Raw genomic sequence first — 17,430 nt, 5'->3', positions numbered from 1 at the left:
ATAAACAAAATGTGATATTTTTATACAAGGTGACATAGTTTCAGCAATAAAAATGAATGGAATACTGGCACATGCTACAAAGAAAATGAACCTTGAAAACATTATGTTAAGTAAAATAAAGCCAGACACAAAAGACTACATATTGTATGATTCCATTTATATGTAATGTCCAGAATAAGCAAATCTGTAAAGACAGAAAGTAGATTAGTGGTTGCCAAGGGCTGTGAGGAGGGAGAGCAGATGATAGGGATGGAAATGGTTAGTGACTGATGAGGGCTATGGGTTTCTTTTTTGGGGTGGTAAAATCTTCTGAAATTAGATAGCAGTGATGGTTGTACAATCCTGGGAATACACTAAAAAACTGATGCAAGAAATCAAAGAACTGTATACATGGAGAGATACTCCATGATCATGGATAGGAAGACTCAATATTGTCAAGATATCGTTTCTTCCCAACTTGATCTATAGATTCAATGCACCCTAATGAAAATACCAGCAAGTTATTTTATGGATATCAGTAAACGGATTCTGAAGTTTATATGCAGGGGCAAAAGACCCAGAATAGTCAACACAGTATTGAAGGAAAAGAACAAAATCAGAGACCTGACACTACCTGAGTAATCAAGACAGTGTGACCTTGGTGAAAGAATAGACAAATAGATCAATGGAACAGAATAGAGAGCCCCAAAATAGATCAACAGAATATAGTCAACTTATATTTGACAAAGGAACAAAGGCAAATCAATGGATAAAGTGTAGTCTTTTCAATAAATGGTGCTGGAACAACTGAACATCCACATCCAAAAAAAAATGAATCTAGATACAGACCTTAATGCCTTTCACAAAAATTAAAATAGGCCTAAATGTAAACACAAAACCATAAAACTCCTAGAAGATAACATGGGAGAAAATCTAGATGGCCTTGGCTTTAGTGATGATTTTTTAGATACCATTACAACACAGATAATGAGCCATGAAAGAAAGAATTGAAAAATTGAACTGCATTTGATTTTAATTAAAAACTTTTGTTCTGCAAAAGACACTGTCGAGAATGAGAAGACAAACTGCTCTTTTTTTTTTCTTTTCTTTTTTCTGTCCTTCATTTTGGAATTGTCTACTGACCTATCTTCCATATCACTAATCCTGACTTCTGCCTCCTTCAGAGTGTTGTTAAATATACCCAGTGGGTTCTTATTTCCAGTTATTGTAATTTTTATGTTTAGAATGTCCATGTGATTGTTTTTATAGATTTCAGTTCTATATTGGACTAAATTGTCCGTCTCTTCATCTTTGCCCATTTTTTTCTCTTTTCTTAAACTTACTAGTCATAGGTATTTAAAGTCTTGTCAATCTGGCTCTGTTTCTGTTAACTTTTAATGTTTAGTCATTTGGATTTGATTTTTAGCATGCCTCATAATTTCATATTGGATCCTAGACATTGTGGATAAAAATAATTGTAGAGGCTCTGGGAAATATTATCTACCTCCAAAAAGTTAAGTTTTGTTCTAGTAGGCAGGAAGAATGCTGGCACATCACTTTGATGCTGTAAAGACTTGGTGTTAAGCTTCGTTAGATCTCTTGCATTTAAGGATGTGGCCTTTTTTTTTTATCTCAACTGAGTGTTGAGCCCTGGGTGTCTCTCTGCCTTGGAAAGGCTTGAAGTCCAACGGGATGCTGGATGCTGAAATCTCTGCTTAGCTCATTAGCCTCCAAAATGCTGTTTTCTGGCTTCTTGCTTTGTGCATGGTGGGCTTAGGAACTGGCCACTAACCTAAGGGGATTTGTACGTAGGTTATTGAGCTACTTCTCTGCCATTCTCCTCTCTGGAAGTTCTCCGTCAAATCAGCCACTTTGGCAGCCCTGTGTTGTCCTTTGACTCTTTAGCCCGGTCCTCTTTTACGTTACCTTTATTCCCTAGCCCCTGACTTGGGAAGTTCCCTCAGGAGAAGAATCCCAGGGTGAATATGGAGCTCACCTCATGTGCTTCTCTTCTCTCAAGGTTGGGAGATTCAAGTCATGCCTGCTTTGGTTACTCTTCGATGTCTTCAAAGAGTTGTTTTTATATTTTTTTCTGTGTTTATATACATACAATATTTATGTATTTATAAATATATCCTATTCTATCCCACTCCCCCCACCCAGGGAGCAAGAGTTAGTCTGATGTATGCTACTCCATCTTGGCTGGAACTAGAAGCTTTTGCATGTCTTAGCTTTTGGGTTTGCGGTAATTCCACTGAGCCTCAACTAGTAAAGATGGCATATTCTCTTTAAGGAACCTCATTCCTCCTACTTGGTTTATTAAATAAAATCTATCACTCATCTGTGGGCGGAGCCAAAGCCTGAGTCTTCTAGAACAGCAGCTTGGGCTAACTAATAGAATTAGAAGCCCCATTGCAGAGAATTAGGTGGTAAAGAATGAATGGAAGTCAGGAAGCATAGACACTGAATGAACCCAGTGTATTTATTTAAGCAAATTGGTTATAAAGGGAAATGAGAGATATGGGGGTTAGAGGGGAAAGGACTTTGTTTTGGGGATGAGAAGACCTGAGTATGTTTCTAGGCTTGGGACGGAGCTAATGGAGGCCAAAGCTATAAAGACAAGAAAAGAGAATTAATAATTTCTTAGGAGTGATGAAAGCGGTAGGATAAATTGCCCAGGTAAGATAGATTTGGGGTTGAGGGAAGAGAGGTAAATGTATAGATTAAGTTGTTAGGAGATTTGAAAGAAAGAATGAGATAACCTGATAGTGCTGTTTTCTGGAGGCAGTTGGAATTATGATGGGAGGGACCACTTAAAGAAATAGTAAAGAAGTAGAATTAAAGATGGGATGAGGTGGATAAGTGAGAGGGATAAGTCTCTGAAGATTCCCAGGCTTGGGGCTTGGGCAGCTGGATAGATGATAGGGTTGGGGTTGAAAAACAAACAAAAAACAACCTGAGGACTGAACAGCAGATTTGGGAGGAAAAATGAGTTGAGGATGAGTTCAGCTTTGTTCACAGTGAGTAAATACATCAACAATAATGACAATTGCCTGCAAACCTTGGGATCCATATTATCCACTACAAAGATAAACCTCCCTAGCAGGCTTGTGCTATGTAGAATAGTGGAGTAGAAGTATTCTGCTTTGCCGGAGATCTACTGTCTTCTACCGTGTTTCCCCGAAAATAAGACCTAGCCGGACCATCAGCTCTAATGTGTCTTTTGGAGCAAAAATTAATATAAGACCCAGTCTTATTTTATAATTAATATAAATTAATTTATAAATTAATATAAGACCTGGTCTTAATTTATATAAGACTGGGTATAATATAATACCAGGTCTTATGTTAATTTTTGCTCCAAAAGACGCATTAGAGCTGATGGTCCGGCTAGGTCTTATTTTCCGGGAAAGGGTATATTACCCAGAGGACATTGTGTAATATCAGAAAAGGGTTTTCAGAACGTTTATTGGAGGATCTATTTGACTGAGGAACTTTTTTTTAACCATGAAAACATTCCCTTGACTTCATGGTGGGTACCGAGCTATATATACTTTCCTTCTTCATGAAAAATGGCAACCAGAACGTCTCAACTGTAAGGAAAACTGAGGTGGTTTAGGAGAAAGCTTTGTACAGTAAAGGGAAAATTGAAAGGAGATGTAGCTTTTAAAAGAGGGAATGCGGGAGAAAGAGAGCTAGCCAACAACCTGGAGAAGTGATTCTCGGGAGAAAAATAAGAGGATGACCGGTTGGAAGGGAGGAGAAGGACAAACACCGGGAAAAGACGGAGAGAGGATGTGAGACAAGGAAAAACCTTTTGAGGCTGGAAATGGAGGATGGTGACGGTGGAGCAGACAGGACGAAGGAAAGAATGAGGTCCGGGAAATGGAAAGATGTCCAGGTTGTGGTGGAGGGTGGAGGGCGGACGGCAGGTGATGGCGGGTGCGGAGGCGGCGGCGGGTGTCTGCGGGAGAGGGACCCAGCGATCTGGGCGGAGCAGGTGGCAGCGGCAGCGCCCGGAGGCCTCGTCCTTCCAGGTCTCCGCCACCACGGTGGCCACGGGAGTGGACGGCCACCCAGGTCCAGAGGGTGCGCCCTGGCGGTGCGGGGAGACCAAGCAGGCACGGCAGCTAGAACTGGGGTGGCCAGGCCCGGGAAATCCATGGAGAGGACCGACAGCGGGTCCTCCTGCCGCCGCCGCGACTGCAGCTGCCCCTGGCGCGCGTCCTGCCGGGCGCACCGCGCGCCTCCCGGGGCCGGAGACGCGGCGCGAGCCCCCCAGCCCTCGCGGCAGGCTCCCGGGCTGGAAAGGCGGCCTCCGGAGCCGGCCGGGAGCTGGGCAGCGGCGGCTGCACCCTGCATGAGGTGAGAGCCCCGCGGGGCCCGGGGCTGCAGCTGGTACTGCGCGCTGGGCAGGAGAACCGCGCCTGGGGCCGCAGAGCCGGGCGCCCGGGAGAGCTTGGTGCGGAGGGCCAGTAGGTTGGAGAAGGTTGGAGGGCGCGGGGGTGTGGGGAGGGGGGTGATGGAGGGGGCGCGACAGTGGGGAGTCGTCCAGAAGTGACGGTGTGGCGCCGGACTGTACCAGACTAAAGCCGGGGAAACCCAGTGTCTGTCCCAGGGTGTTTGCTTAATGCATAGACACTCGCTTTGTTGGCGGAAACGAGGTTGGGGGCCATGCCTGCTGGGTTGTCAGAGGAGAGAGGAAGGAGCACAGGACTCAGGGGGCGATGCCAGGATGGAAGGGTTAGTAACAGTAGAAGACGACGAAGGATCAGGAAGTGTACCTACTCTTACACCCTCTTTTTCTTGTTTCTTTTTAAATTAGATTCAGACAGCAGGGTGTGGGTTGGTGATGGTTCTTTTTTCCTAGGCCACCTCTCCCCCTGCAGAGCTGGAGCCCTACCTATTGGCCGGAGGAGGCCGCACAGCACAGACCCTTCCGTGGCTCTGGCTTGGAAGACCAGGCCCATTAGCCCCCAATTTTCTTCCTGTAGCAGCTGCAGGATGAAAATCTGCCCTACACGAATTTTTTTTTTTTTGGAGAAGAGACAGATGGTGCTGCTGCCTTTTTTGAAATAAACATTTCCTTGTCATAGCATCTTATTCTTTTATGGGAGGCTAGCTCTCATCAGTCCAACTACAAGGAGACAGTGATTTCAGTCTCTAAGTTGCCATGAACTAATGGGGATCTGAGAAACGATGCTTCATTTCTCTAGGCCTGTTTCCTATGCATAAAATCAGGATTTGGATCTTTGGAGAATTAATTATGGGTCTAAATATTAGTGGGCTCTGTATTCTGTGTTCCAGACTATGCTTCATTTGTGAACTGGGCAACTTAGTTTATTCACAGATGCTTAATTGTATTTATTCAACACACTATCCACTGTTAATTTGAGAAAACTGAGTCAGATATTCCTTCAACAACGTTTAAAGGAATCACATTTCTATTAAGAAACCCATAATCAATTACTGCTTGTAAGAAGGAATAAAGCAAGAAGTAGTCATTATTTGATTTTTTTTAATAAGGTAGAATTTTAGCCCAAACATAATTACTTTTTTTTCAACATGTGTTATCTGTGGGGCGTTGAATATTTTTCACAGACTACGTTGGAATTTTTTTTTAAAGCCTGAAACAAAACGATTTAGCTTGATGTATATTTATAATTTAAAGTCTTCTTAATTATGTACACTGCGTTAAACTCTTTTCATCAAAAGAAGTATTACTATTGCCAAATTTTAAATGGATCCTAACTTCTTGTCATAAAAGTGTGATTTTTCTTGCTGTTCTTGGTAACAAAAAGTTGGTAGGGTTAGAATTCAGTACTCTAAATTGTAGTTTATTTCTTAAAATACATAGCACCCTTTCATTTTTCCCTTAATAGTTACTCATCTGACAAACCTCTGCATTCATCTTAGTGATGTAATGCCGAACCTTGAAATGCTTTTAGACATTTCAGGAATTCCCAAATGAAACTGTGTCAGGAACTTCACCAAGGTCGGTGCTACTTTGATCCTCATTTGAAAATTAGTTCTCCAGGAAATGTGTGGCATACTTTCGAAAACATTTCTGTCTCAGCTATAGTAGTAGAGGTTTATGGGTATTAGAGGCTTGTACTTGTATGTGTTTTTGATATCCAGTTTTCTAACTCATCAGCAAGCGAAAAATGGAAGAAAGCAGCACGTTATCCAGATTCAATTTAATTCATTGTTATTTATTGAGCACCAATGGTGGAGGCCAGTGTACAAAGCTGGAAGCAAAACTACCATCAGGTAACTCAGAATCTTAGAGCTCTAAACTTTGCTCATCTAACTATAGTATGGAGTAAGTACTATAACAGAAAGATGAACTGCGAACATAAAAAAAAAAATAAAAGGATCTCTCCAAGGAAAGCTGACTGTCCCAAAAGGTCGCACAAGTGGCATTATCTTGGAAAATATGTCAGAATCTGGTCATTAGCTTGTTGAGTCTATTTCTCAGGCCAATATTAAACAAATCTGCAAGAGTACTATAAAAACCCAGAATGGCAACTTATTAGTTTGTAATGAGGATTCTAAAAACTAGCCCCTCTTTGTTATTTCAGTGAGGTCTCTTGGCATGCTTACTACATTGGGGAGCCAAATAGAACAAAAGAAATTAATCAGTGAATTCTACATTTAAAATGTTTTTAATAGCTTCAAACAGAGTATCAAGGGCTATAAATGCATTCTTTCTTCCCCGGATGGTGTCATTAATAAGCAACCTCTCTTCTCATGTACACGTTCTTTTTTCTATCTCTGACGTGCTAATATATTCAACCAGGTAGTAGGAATCCTTGCGTCTGTTTCAAGTGTCTGAACATCTGTGAACCAGTTTGTCTGCGTTGTCAAGTTTAAATTCCAAATGTCAAGCTTACTTTCCTTAGGCAAAATTCATGATGGGGGTAGAAAAGTGGGATAGGGGGACCTTGTTATTGCCCCTACAAGCTGGCAAAATGAACCATTGATCTGTCTGTCACTAGATGTTAGTTTGCATTTTCTAGAATTTTATATAAATGGGATCATACAGTACCTACTCTTTGTTTTTCCTGCCTCCTTTCAGATAACTCAGTCTAGTTATCTTGAGATTTAGTCATGCTGTTGTGGGTATTAATAATTCATTTTCCTTCATTGCTGAATAGTATTCCATTGTATGGATGTGCCACATTTGTTTATTAATTCACCAGCTGTTGGGTTGTTTCCAGGTTTTGTTTTGTTTGTTTTTTTTGAGGGGGGGCTATTACAGATAAAGCTGCTGTGAACATTCTTGAACAAAGCTTTGTGTGTACATGTGCTTTCATTTCTCTTGGGTTCATTTCAAGGCGTAGAACAGTAGGCATATGTTTAACTTTTTAAGAAATTGCCAAACTCTTTGTCAAAGGGATTGTTCCTTTTTCATTCCCACTAGCAATGGATGAAGGTTCCCATTTCTCCACATTCTTGCCAACATTTGTTACTGTCTTTTTCATTATAGCCATTCTTGTGGGTGTGAAATCGTTTCTTATGGTTTTGATTTGCATTTGCCTATTGATTACTGATGTTGAACATCTTTTCATGTGCTTAATTACTATCTGTATATTTTTGGTGAAGTGTCTGTTGAAATCTTTGGCCCATTTTTTTTATTGAGTTGTTTGCTTTTTTATTGTTAAATTTAGGAGTTCTGTATATATTCCAACTACAAGCCTTTTTTATATATGTACTTTGCAAATATTTTCATTTACTCTATAGCTTGTCTTTTCATTTTAGTAACAGTGTCTTTTGAAGACCAGGAGTTTTTAAATTTTGCTGAAGTCCAGACTATCAAATTTTTCTTTTCTGGATTTTACCTTAATATAATATCTAAGGAACCACTGCTTAACCCAAGGCCACAAAAGTATTCTCTTATGTTTTCTTCTAGAAGTTTTATGTTTTACATTTCGGTCTATGATCCATTTTGAGTTACCTTTTGTGTAAAGTGCAGAGGATTGATCAAGGTTTACTTTTTACACAGAGATATCCAATTGATCCAGCAATATTTGTGGAGAAATCTATCATCTCTGCATTAATGGCCTTGACACTTTTATCGAAATCATTTGACCATATATCTGTGAGTATCTGAATACTCTATTCTGTTCCATTAATGTATTTGTCTATCTTTAGACCAATACCCTACTGTCTTGATTAATGTAGCTTTATGAGGCTTGATATCATTAGTGTAAGTCCTCCAACTTTGATTTTCTCATTCAAAATTGTTTGGGCTATTCTAGGTCCTTTGCATGCCCATATATATTTTGGAACCCAATTGTCAATGTAGACGAAAAGCCTGCTGGGAATTTGAATGGGAGTCTATCGATTAATTTGGAGAGAATCAATATTTTAACAATATTGAGTCTTCTGATCCATAAGCATGGTGTGTCTATCCATTTGTTTAGATAAGAGGTTCTCAGCTGGGCACAATTGTGTCTCACAAAGGACATCCGGACACATTGTTGATTATCATAACTCACGGCAAGGGTGATAATGTCATCGAGTAGACAGAGGTCAGAAATACTGGTAAACGTCGTGCTATTCACAGAATAGTACTGACAATGAAGAATTATCCAAACCCGACACATCAATAGTGTTGAGGCTGAGAAACCCTCATTTTGCTCAACTTTAATTTCTCTCATTAGTGTTCCATGTTTTTAGTGTACAGGATTTACATTTCTGTGATATACCCCTCAATTCTGTATATTTTTAATTCAATTATAAATGATAATGTCTTTAAAATTTCAATTTCTGATTGTTCATTGCTAGTTTATGCTGATTTTTGTATATTGATCCTATATATCCTATAGCTTTGCTAAATTCACTATTTAGTTTTAGTAGTCATTTTGTAGACTCCATAGAATATCCTACATGATGATTATGTCATCTACAGAGAGAGAGAAATACAACTTACTTTCTTTCCAATCTCTATATCATTTATTTTGCCTTATTGCACTAGCTACCATGTTTAGTACAAAGTCAAATTGAAATAGTGAGGGCAAACATCTATGTCTTGTTCCTGATTTTAGGAGGAAGGCATTCAGGTGTTACCTGTAGGTTTTTCATAGGTGCCTTTTGTCACGTTGAGGGAGCTCCCTTTTATTCATAATTTTCTGAGAGTTTTCCATTAGCAATGGATGTTTAATTTTACAAGTGAAAACTGCAAACCACTACCCTTCCTGAACATAGATCCGAAAATTCTTAACAAAATTTTAGCAAATCGAATCCAACAACATAGAAAGGATAGTTTGTCATGACTAAGTGGGATTTATCCCAGAAACAAAATCAATTTTAACATTCTTAAATCAATAAGTGTAATTCACCAATTAATGGAATAAAAAAGAAAAACGATATAGGCATCTTAATAGATACCAAATTAAACATCCATTCCTTTTTTTAAAAAAAGTAAATCTCTCCCCCCACCCCCACCCCATAACCTCAGGCATAAGTGCAGAGATGGGTACTTGACTCAAGTTAGTCCAAAGAGGATTTTTCAGAAGCCTCCTGAAGGAGGCAGCTTTTCTGCTAATGAATGTGAACCTGAGGGAGAGTGGAAGCCTGGGCCTGCTGGCAGATAACTCGCTACCTGGCAGGCGCTGAAAATACAACCAGCACAGACAATAATTGAGAGAAAGAGAGAAATCTATTGTTGAAGGCTCTGTATGAAGCTATATTTTAAACCTCTGACTGAGGTGTTTTGCTTAACCCTAGTTGAAGTTTTATCCTCACTCAGTATGTGGGTTGTGGCGGGTGATGGGAAGTTTTATCCCCACTCAGTATGTGGTGAGGTGATGAGACAAAGGGATGAAGGTCCCTGCAATGGAGAAAACCCTGGATCATATTTACAGTGTCTTCACAGAGGACTGCATTTTCTAGCCAGATGGTGGTGGTGTTCATGGTGGGAAGGCGATGGCAGGCAGGGAGATATTTGCCTCAGGACACTCCAGCTTCTTCTTCAGTTACTGTTCTCTCAGTCTTCTTTGCCAGAGTTCCAAACAGAATTCTGTAATTTAGATTTTGATCACCGACATCCATGGCAACTGCGTTACCACTGTTGTCATTATTACATATATAATTTGCATTATTAATATTCTTAAGCACTTGCTGCATGCCTGGCCATATCCTAGGCAATTAATAAGCATCAGCTCATTTAATTCTCACCACAATTCTATGAGCAAGATGCTATTATTATCCCTACTTTTATAGAAATGTTGAATAATTTGAGACGATCTCACAGGTATGAAGCGGTAGAGGTGGTGTCTAATTGGCAGGTGCTAAAGTTTTGTTTCATGTGCATTAGAGTAATGATTTTTGTGCATCTTTCATGCTTCAAGTTTTTTTTCCCTTTCAGTGACCCTAGATTTGCTTTTTCTTAAAAAAACAAGGCAAACAAAAAGCCTTTGCTAGAGCTTTGACAAAGATGGTCTGGTCTCCAAATTAGCATATCAAGTGTACAAGGTCATCTATTTTAAAATTATAAGCTGCATTACGAAAATCTGACTTTGTGGGGATTTGCTTTCAATTCGTACGGCAACCCAGAATGAATGATCTGTTTAAAACAAAAGGAAGTGGGCCTGGGCACGACCAAGAATCTATCAAAAAACCATCAGATAGCTCAATATTCAGGTTAATAAAAATGAGCGAGTTGCACATTTTAAAGGAAAATCTGGGACACCGTCAACTAACAAACACTTAAAGCAAGCTGGGCTCACGGCCCAGAACGACGAGCACGTGTGTTCACAGAATGGGGGGCTTTCGTCCACTGTATGTGTGCTCATGCGCACACACATTTAACCTCACAATGCTAGCTCAGAGAAAGTGGACAAGTAAAAGAAATGTTAACGCATAAAGTGACCTTAGTGTACAAACAGAAACAGTACCCTATTTCAGCATCCTTTTAGTCTCCATCATATCCCAATCTATAACATCTTTTTGCCTCATTGCTCTATAAACCTTAACTTTGGAATCTCCAACTATTAGGTTGGTGCAAAAGTAATTGCAGTTTAAAAGGTTAAAAATAATTGCAAAACCGCAATTACTTTTGCACCAACCTAGTAAATATTGCAACTAAAATGTACAGCTTCACTATAATCTCAACAGGAAAGGTTCTCATGGATTTTACATGTTTTCTAAAAGAAAAGAAATGTTCTTGGTAGTAATTAAAAGCATATTTTGATGAGAGAGTGCTTAGGCAGTTATCCTACAGAATGGTCTTGCAACGGTACTACTTACCATTCCCTTAGTTTTCACCATAAATCTAGATTTCCTGTTGTGCAGCCTTAAATAAGTGTTCTGAATTCTTTGTCTTTCTTTACTGTAAAGAGACTAATAGCTTCTTTGTGAATGGGAGGGCTGGGTCTCTACAGCATCCCCTTGGATTGCGGGAAGGTTTAGGAGTCTGTGTATCGGTTATCTATTGCTGCATAACAAATTACCCCAAAACTTAGTGGCGGTGATGGTTATTTCTATGTGTCAACCTGACTTGATCACAATGTGCCCAGATATTTAGCTAAACATTATTTCTTGGTGAGTCAGTGAGAGTGTTTCCAGATACAAGTAGCATTTGAAATCAGTAGATTGAGTAAAGCAGATTGCCCTCCCCAATGTGGGTGGGCGCCATCCAATACGTTGAGGGCCTAAATAGAACAAAAAGATGGAGGAGGAGAGAATTTGCTCCCTCTGCCTGAGGCTTGAGCTGGAACATTAGCTCTTTGACCTTGGACTGGGACTTACACCATGGACCCACTGGGTCTCAGAACTATACCATCGGCTTTCCTGGGTTTCCCACTTCCATACAGCAGACCGTGGAATTTCTCAGCCTGCATAATTGCATCAGCCAATCCATTATGAGAAATCTCTTTCCAATACCAAGAGAGTAATTGCCAGGGATCATTGGGGGCCATCTTAGCGACTGCTGATCACAGTCTGCATCCATTATGTGTACTCCTGGAAATTAAATGAACAATGGGACTTATTGCTTCCTTTCCTTTCTTCTGGAGCAAGGCTAGTACAAATCAAGCACAAAAAGCAAGGAGGAGTGTACCTTCTTTTTACTCTTCTAGTTTGACACGGGCTAGTTTTTCTCAGCCATCAACTTCAGCTCTTCAGTGTCTACACCATGTTTTTCTTTTTCACGCTTCAGTGAGACCTTAAAAGACTTTCGTGTCCTTTAGCTTCCCTCCTGTCTCAGCCGGCCCTCGGGATTTCCCTTTCTCCATCCTCCCAGGACAGTTCCCACCTGGTCTGTCCTGGTCTCACAGGCAGAAGTTGGATGTCAAGATGGACCAGAAGCAGGACCCTTCCCACAATCCAAAGCTGCAGAAACTGAGCTGAGGAATGAGGGCCCTGCCTTCAATTAGACTGGACCCTGAGTTACGCTTTAATCAAAGAAAACTGGTGAAGGGACTGTAGCAAATGGTTCAGCCCTCTAGGTAGGTTCAGAGCTGTGCCTCCACTGTCCCGCTCAGAGGGTAAGTTAAAAAACAATGGCTCAAGGGACCCAAGACTAGGGAGGCAGTATGGCCCTGGAGGGCAGATGTAGGTAGAAGAGGCAGAAGGCAGGCTGTGGTTGCCCCACTACTAGGGACCGGACAGGCCATCTGAAGGAAAACACAAATGCCTGCTGCCTACAGGTGGCCTGGTAGGTAACCGAAACTGTGAAGCAAGTGGATAAAACCATAGCGGGTAGTGTTGGTAACTGTGATTACCTAAAGTGTTCATGTCCCATGGCAGGGCCAAACAAGATACACGGTGCGGCATGGCTGTTGGATAGGTCCGGCCAGCAGGGGGCAATCTGTAGATGGTGTGCAGTGTCACAAGACCAGGTTTGGTCCTTGAGGAGGGTCAGCTCTTGGCAAAGGGGAGACTCCGGTCTGATCAAGTTTCTTAAGCAGCTTGAATTCACTAGTGCCTGCATAGAAGATGCAGCGCGGCTACTCTGACGGGAAGACTGAAGGGGAGGCAGATTTGGTTTTTGAGAGAGTTGGGGCTCCTCAGGGTTTTCTTAAAACGACAGGCTCCTTGCGTTTGAGTTTCATTAGCAGCAACTTAGGAGGTGACCTGTTCTTTTTCCCCCTCTCCCACCATCCCCCCTTCCCATCTGTTCTGGTGCTCTATACAACACAGAACCTGCCCTTGAGCCTTGAAACTGTTTGGGAAGGAGGTTGGAAGAGCTAGCCTTGGCTGGCAGACTCAGTTTTGCCTTGTGTTGCCTTAAAGGTGCCACCCGACATTGGCAGTTCATAATGCACAGAGAGGGGCTGCCAACAAGGTCAACAGAATGTAGCTCTTGAGAATACCAATGGAGGTGCATCTAAAGGTTTGGCTCTTATCACACCCTCCGGGGTGAATAAGCAGGGCCCCCGCCCAGAGTGCCGCAAGTAAGGCAGTCACTCCAGGGATCGGGCAAACGCACAGGCAGATCCTGCTCGTATTTAAAATTTGGATACTTGGTTCATCATGGATCTTTGCATTAACCTTTGGTTATTCACATATTGCATTAAAATATCATTTATCTTGCGTACTGAGGTTTTGGCGTCCTTTACATTTTGCACCGTAGGCGAGTGCTTCACTTCTTTCACAGGAGGTCCAGCCCTGAACACCTTCCCAGCTGAATTAAAAGCTTGAACCAGTTGAATCAGTCCATCAGCACCAGGACCTTCTGGCCTTGACCTTCTGGCCTTGTTTTTCCCCCCTTTTTCTTCCTCCTGAGAACCCACCCAAAGCCAAGAAATAGAGGATGCAATCATCCTTTTCTGTATTTCACAACCTTGGATTTAGCATCAGCCAGTATTTCTGGGCCTGTTGTGCTATCACAGACCCAGCCGAAAAAGGGGGATACATTTGTCTAATTTAACTATTATTTCGGTTGAATCATAGTGGTTAACGTTGGGGTTGTTTGTTCTTCGACTGAACTGATGTGCTCTAGAATGGGGTTATGTCTGACAGTCACTGTATTAACTTGAACTTTGCAAGGATAAAAGACCGTCGAGGTATCCTCCTTTCTTTTTTTTTTTTTTTTGGTCTAGGATTGCCAGGTGTTTGACCCTGAACTCCACAGCTCAGTATCTTGGCTTCCTTTATGCTAAGATGAAAATTAAAACAAAAGTGAATACACAAATGTGGAATTTTTCTCATTCAGATTTTTCCTTGATTGTGTGAGGCTTTCTGAGGCTGTATCTCAATATTCCTGAACCCTTGCCAGATGGAAGAAAGGACACACAGCTGTTTGAAACTGCCAAGAAATTGACTTCCAGTAGTTCTAAGTGTAAAAGAGGAAATGTGTCTTTGCTGTATGTTTCGCCTTCGTTCTGGGAGTGATTATCTTGATGAGCTGGCTTGGCTGTCAGATTTGAGCCAAATATCTCCCAGGGTTAGCTGCTAATTCAATGCAGTAGGTATGTAATTCAGTGCAAGCGCTTCAGATTCTGCTTAATAGTGACAAAAGCTGACGGGGAGAGGTGGTATATTCTTTTACATAATCACAGCAATTAATGATTTTAATTATTCTTAGGAGATACACACTGAAATATTTAGGAGTGAAGAGTCTGCATCTTACTTTCAAATGGTTTAGCAGTAATTGTGTGTGGGGTAGGGTAGGGAGAGAGAAAAATGTGACGAAACGTGAATGATTAGTGAATCAAGTGAAGGATTTACAGGACTTCGTTGTGTTATTTTTGCAACTTATCTATGTGTTTGAATTTTTTTAATTTTTGTGAAAATGGAAAGTTTTAAAAACTAATTTATGTTACACAAACACACACACACACACACACACACACACACACACACACACACATCTCCTTAAGGTCCAATCTGTAGAGACAGAGCATCAGGATTTCTCAGTGTCTGCCAGAATTTTAAATCCAGAGAAATCCATCTTGATAGATCGGGGAACTAGCTAGTAGATAATATGATACAAAAAACAAAGGCAAGGACCATAGCTGTATAGCTGTCTTGTCCTTAGTGATATGTTTCCTAATTCAGAATCCAATCTGAGCCCTAAACTGGGCTCATGCACTGCACTTAGTTGTCATTTCCAAGGGTTTTTGAAGCTGCCTAGATTGCCTGATACGTGGCCCTTGGACTGGAACTGCTTGTCCCGTCCTGGACAACGTCTCAGGTTTTAGGGATGGTGCAATTGTCATGAATGCCTTGAAAGCTGTTTATGAATTTATCCCAGTATTATTTCTGGCTCCAGAAATTTATTTATTGACCCGCACAGCAGTCCCTTCCGTTTGTAAGGCCCAATATGAACAAGGAGAAGTATCCAGGTAATTGACACAAGCCTTTCTTCACTGTTCTAACCCCCTTCGTAGAAATTGACGTTCCACATTTCTTGCATGAATCCCCTCCTCCAACATCAGATACACGTACGTAGTGGGCGTTGAAAGGATGAGGGGGATTGTATGAGTAAATTATCACCAGCTGTCTGAAGGCTTGGTCATAAATTTCTTGAGGTTTTTGTTATAGCTGACAGATAAGGTTAGCCAGTGAAGGAGATAGGTCTGAATAAACACACACACACACACACACTCTTCAAGATGGGGAGGTTGGGAGATAAAGGGAGTAGTACAAGATAGAGGAAATAACCACTCTTTTTGTCACTAGAACTCCAGCCAGGAAGTTAGGGAACCAGTTTATTCGGCTTCCTTGCTAGTGCCTTGGTGTCCTCCGGTAAATCAGAGACCTGAGAAATGGAAAATTGGGGTCACTGGCCTAGCCCTACAGGTCAGTTTCAAGCAAAACTAATATTAAAATTCATGTCATACAGGGGTGGAATCCTTCCTTGAATGTAAATATTAATTAAAAAATAGCTATGGTGGGGCCGGCCCGGTGGCTCAGGCGGTTGGAGCTCCATGCTGCTGACCCCAAAGGCTGCCGGTTCATTTCCCACATGGGCCAGTGGGCTCTCAACCACAAGGTTGCCAGTTCAATTCCTCGAGTCCCACAAGGGATGGTGGGCAGCGTCCCCTGTAACTAAGATTGAACACGGCACCTTGAGCTGAGGTGCCGCTGAGCTCACAGATGGCTCAGATGGTTGGAGCGCCTCCTGTCAACCACAGGGTTGCCGGTTCGACTCCTGCAGGGGATGATGGGCTGCGCCCTCTGCAACTAGCTATGGCAGCTAGACCTGGAGCTGAGCTGCGCCCTCGGGCGTTACTCCCAAACCCCCAAAAGTTTCATAACATTTAGTGCATCAGCCCAGGAATCCAGAATCTCATCTGAATCAAGTTCGGATGAATTTGGGTCCTGAGGTGCAGCTCCTTAAGTATGGTGCCTCTTGATCTGGAGACCTCTTGATCTGAGGACCCCTCGGTCTGCCCTCTGGGCTCTTGGTCCCATTCTTTGAGTCGTTCTTTTTCCATGAGAAATGGTCCTTGTTTGCAATCGGTAACTTTCTCAGCCTACGTCCTCTCAGTAGCAAGTTAAGGGTCTAAAGGCATCTTTTCCTTCTGTACTGTGTAATCCCTTTCAGTCCATGCTGGTACGATTTGCTTAAAAACTGAGGGCATCTTTTGTATTAATTTATAATCATCAACTCCAGACAAAAGCCTTTTCATGTAACTGAAATGATAGATGAGGCACCACTTCAAATCTTCTTGAGTTCTTAAACCATGTGTCTAACGGTCACATCTCAGATTTGATTTTTGCCCTGAAACTACTGTTAACCCTTGAACGACTCAGGGGTTAGGGACACTGATCCCCGTGCTGTGAAAAATCTGCATATAACATTTGACTCCCTCAGAACTTTACTAATAGCCTACTGTTAACCGGAAGCCTTACTGATAATACAGTCAATTAATACATATTTTGTATGTTATATATATTATATACTGTATTCTTCTTTTAAAGTAAGCTAGAGAAAAGAAACTTATTAAGAAAATTATAAGGGAGAGAAAATACATTTAAAGCACTGTACTCTATCAACACCATACGTTTACGTCGTCTGTTTACAAGATGAGAAAAAAATCCATGTATATGTGGACCCATACAGTTCAAACCTGTGTTGTTCAAGGGTCAACTGTACTGATTTTGAAAGCTTTTGCTGTCTGGAGAGACTGGGGATGAGAAGCAGTTTGATTTTTGAAACTAGCAAGTCCTGAATATATTTCCCCTAAATTCTGATTAAAAACTGAATACGTTCTCTTTTATTCAGCTCACTTTTTTTTATTATTTTTAAATTTATTCATACCTTCTTACATGTGGTGAAAGAAACTGGTCAGTACTTTTGAAATTCTGCCTGAAAATTTCCGTTGCCACATTTATCCATTCATTAGGTACGGTTTTTATTTTCCACATTCCAACGGGTAATTTTTTTGCCAAATTTCTGCCACTACAGAACACAGGTCATTTTCTTTTCAGCCCCCAATAATATTTCTTCACAGGCTTTCCAGCAGTTTCCATACACACTCTTGAGGCCTTTCCACC

General features: G+C 41.3%; 1 protein-coding gene across 17 annotated transcripts in view; it reads left to right on the top strand.

The window, feature by feature from the left end:
• Window positions 1-3,492: 3,492 nt before the first annotated feature.
• The window catches only part of PDE4DIP (phosphodiesterase 4D interacting protein), a 176,127-nt gene continuing 162,189 nt past the window's right edge, over window positions 3,493-17,430 (top strand). For 12 of the 17 annotated variants that reach the window (XM_081080484.1, XM_081080489.1, XM_081080475.1 and 9 more), the window contains exon 1: window positions 3,975-4,344. In XM_081080484.1, coding sequence (XP_080936610.1) covers window positions 4,142-4,344 — 203 coding nt within the window. In that variant the 5' untranslated portion in view covers window positions 3,975-4,141. Of the gene's footprint in view, window positions 3,512-3,666; window positions 3,856-3,974; window positions 4,345-7,984; window positions 8,081-17,430 lie in introns of those variants that run through there. The other 5 variants (XM_081080496.1, XM_081080495.1, XM_081080497.1 and 2 more) reach the window with 5 other exon arrangements.

This window comes from Rhinolophus hipposideros, assembly GCF_964194185.1.
Source record: "Rhinolophus hipposideros genome assembly, chromosome: 19".
In the NCBI taxonomy this organism is placed as follows: Eukaryota; Metazoa; Chordata; class Mammalia; order Chiroptera; family Rhinolophidae; genus Rhinolophus; species Rhinolophus hipposideros.
The sequence above is the reverse complement of the archived record's forward strand: the minus strand, read 5'-3'. Positions and strand labels throughout refer to the sequence as shown.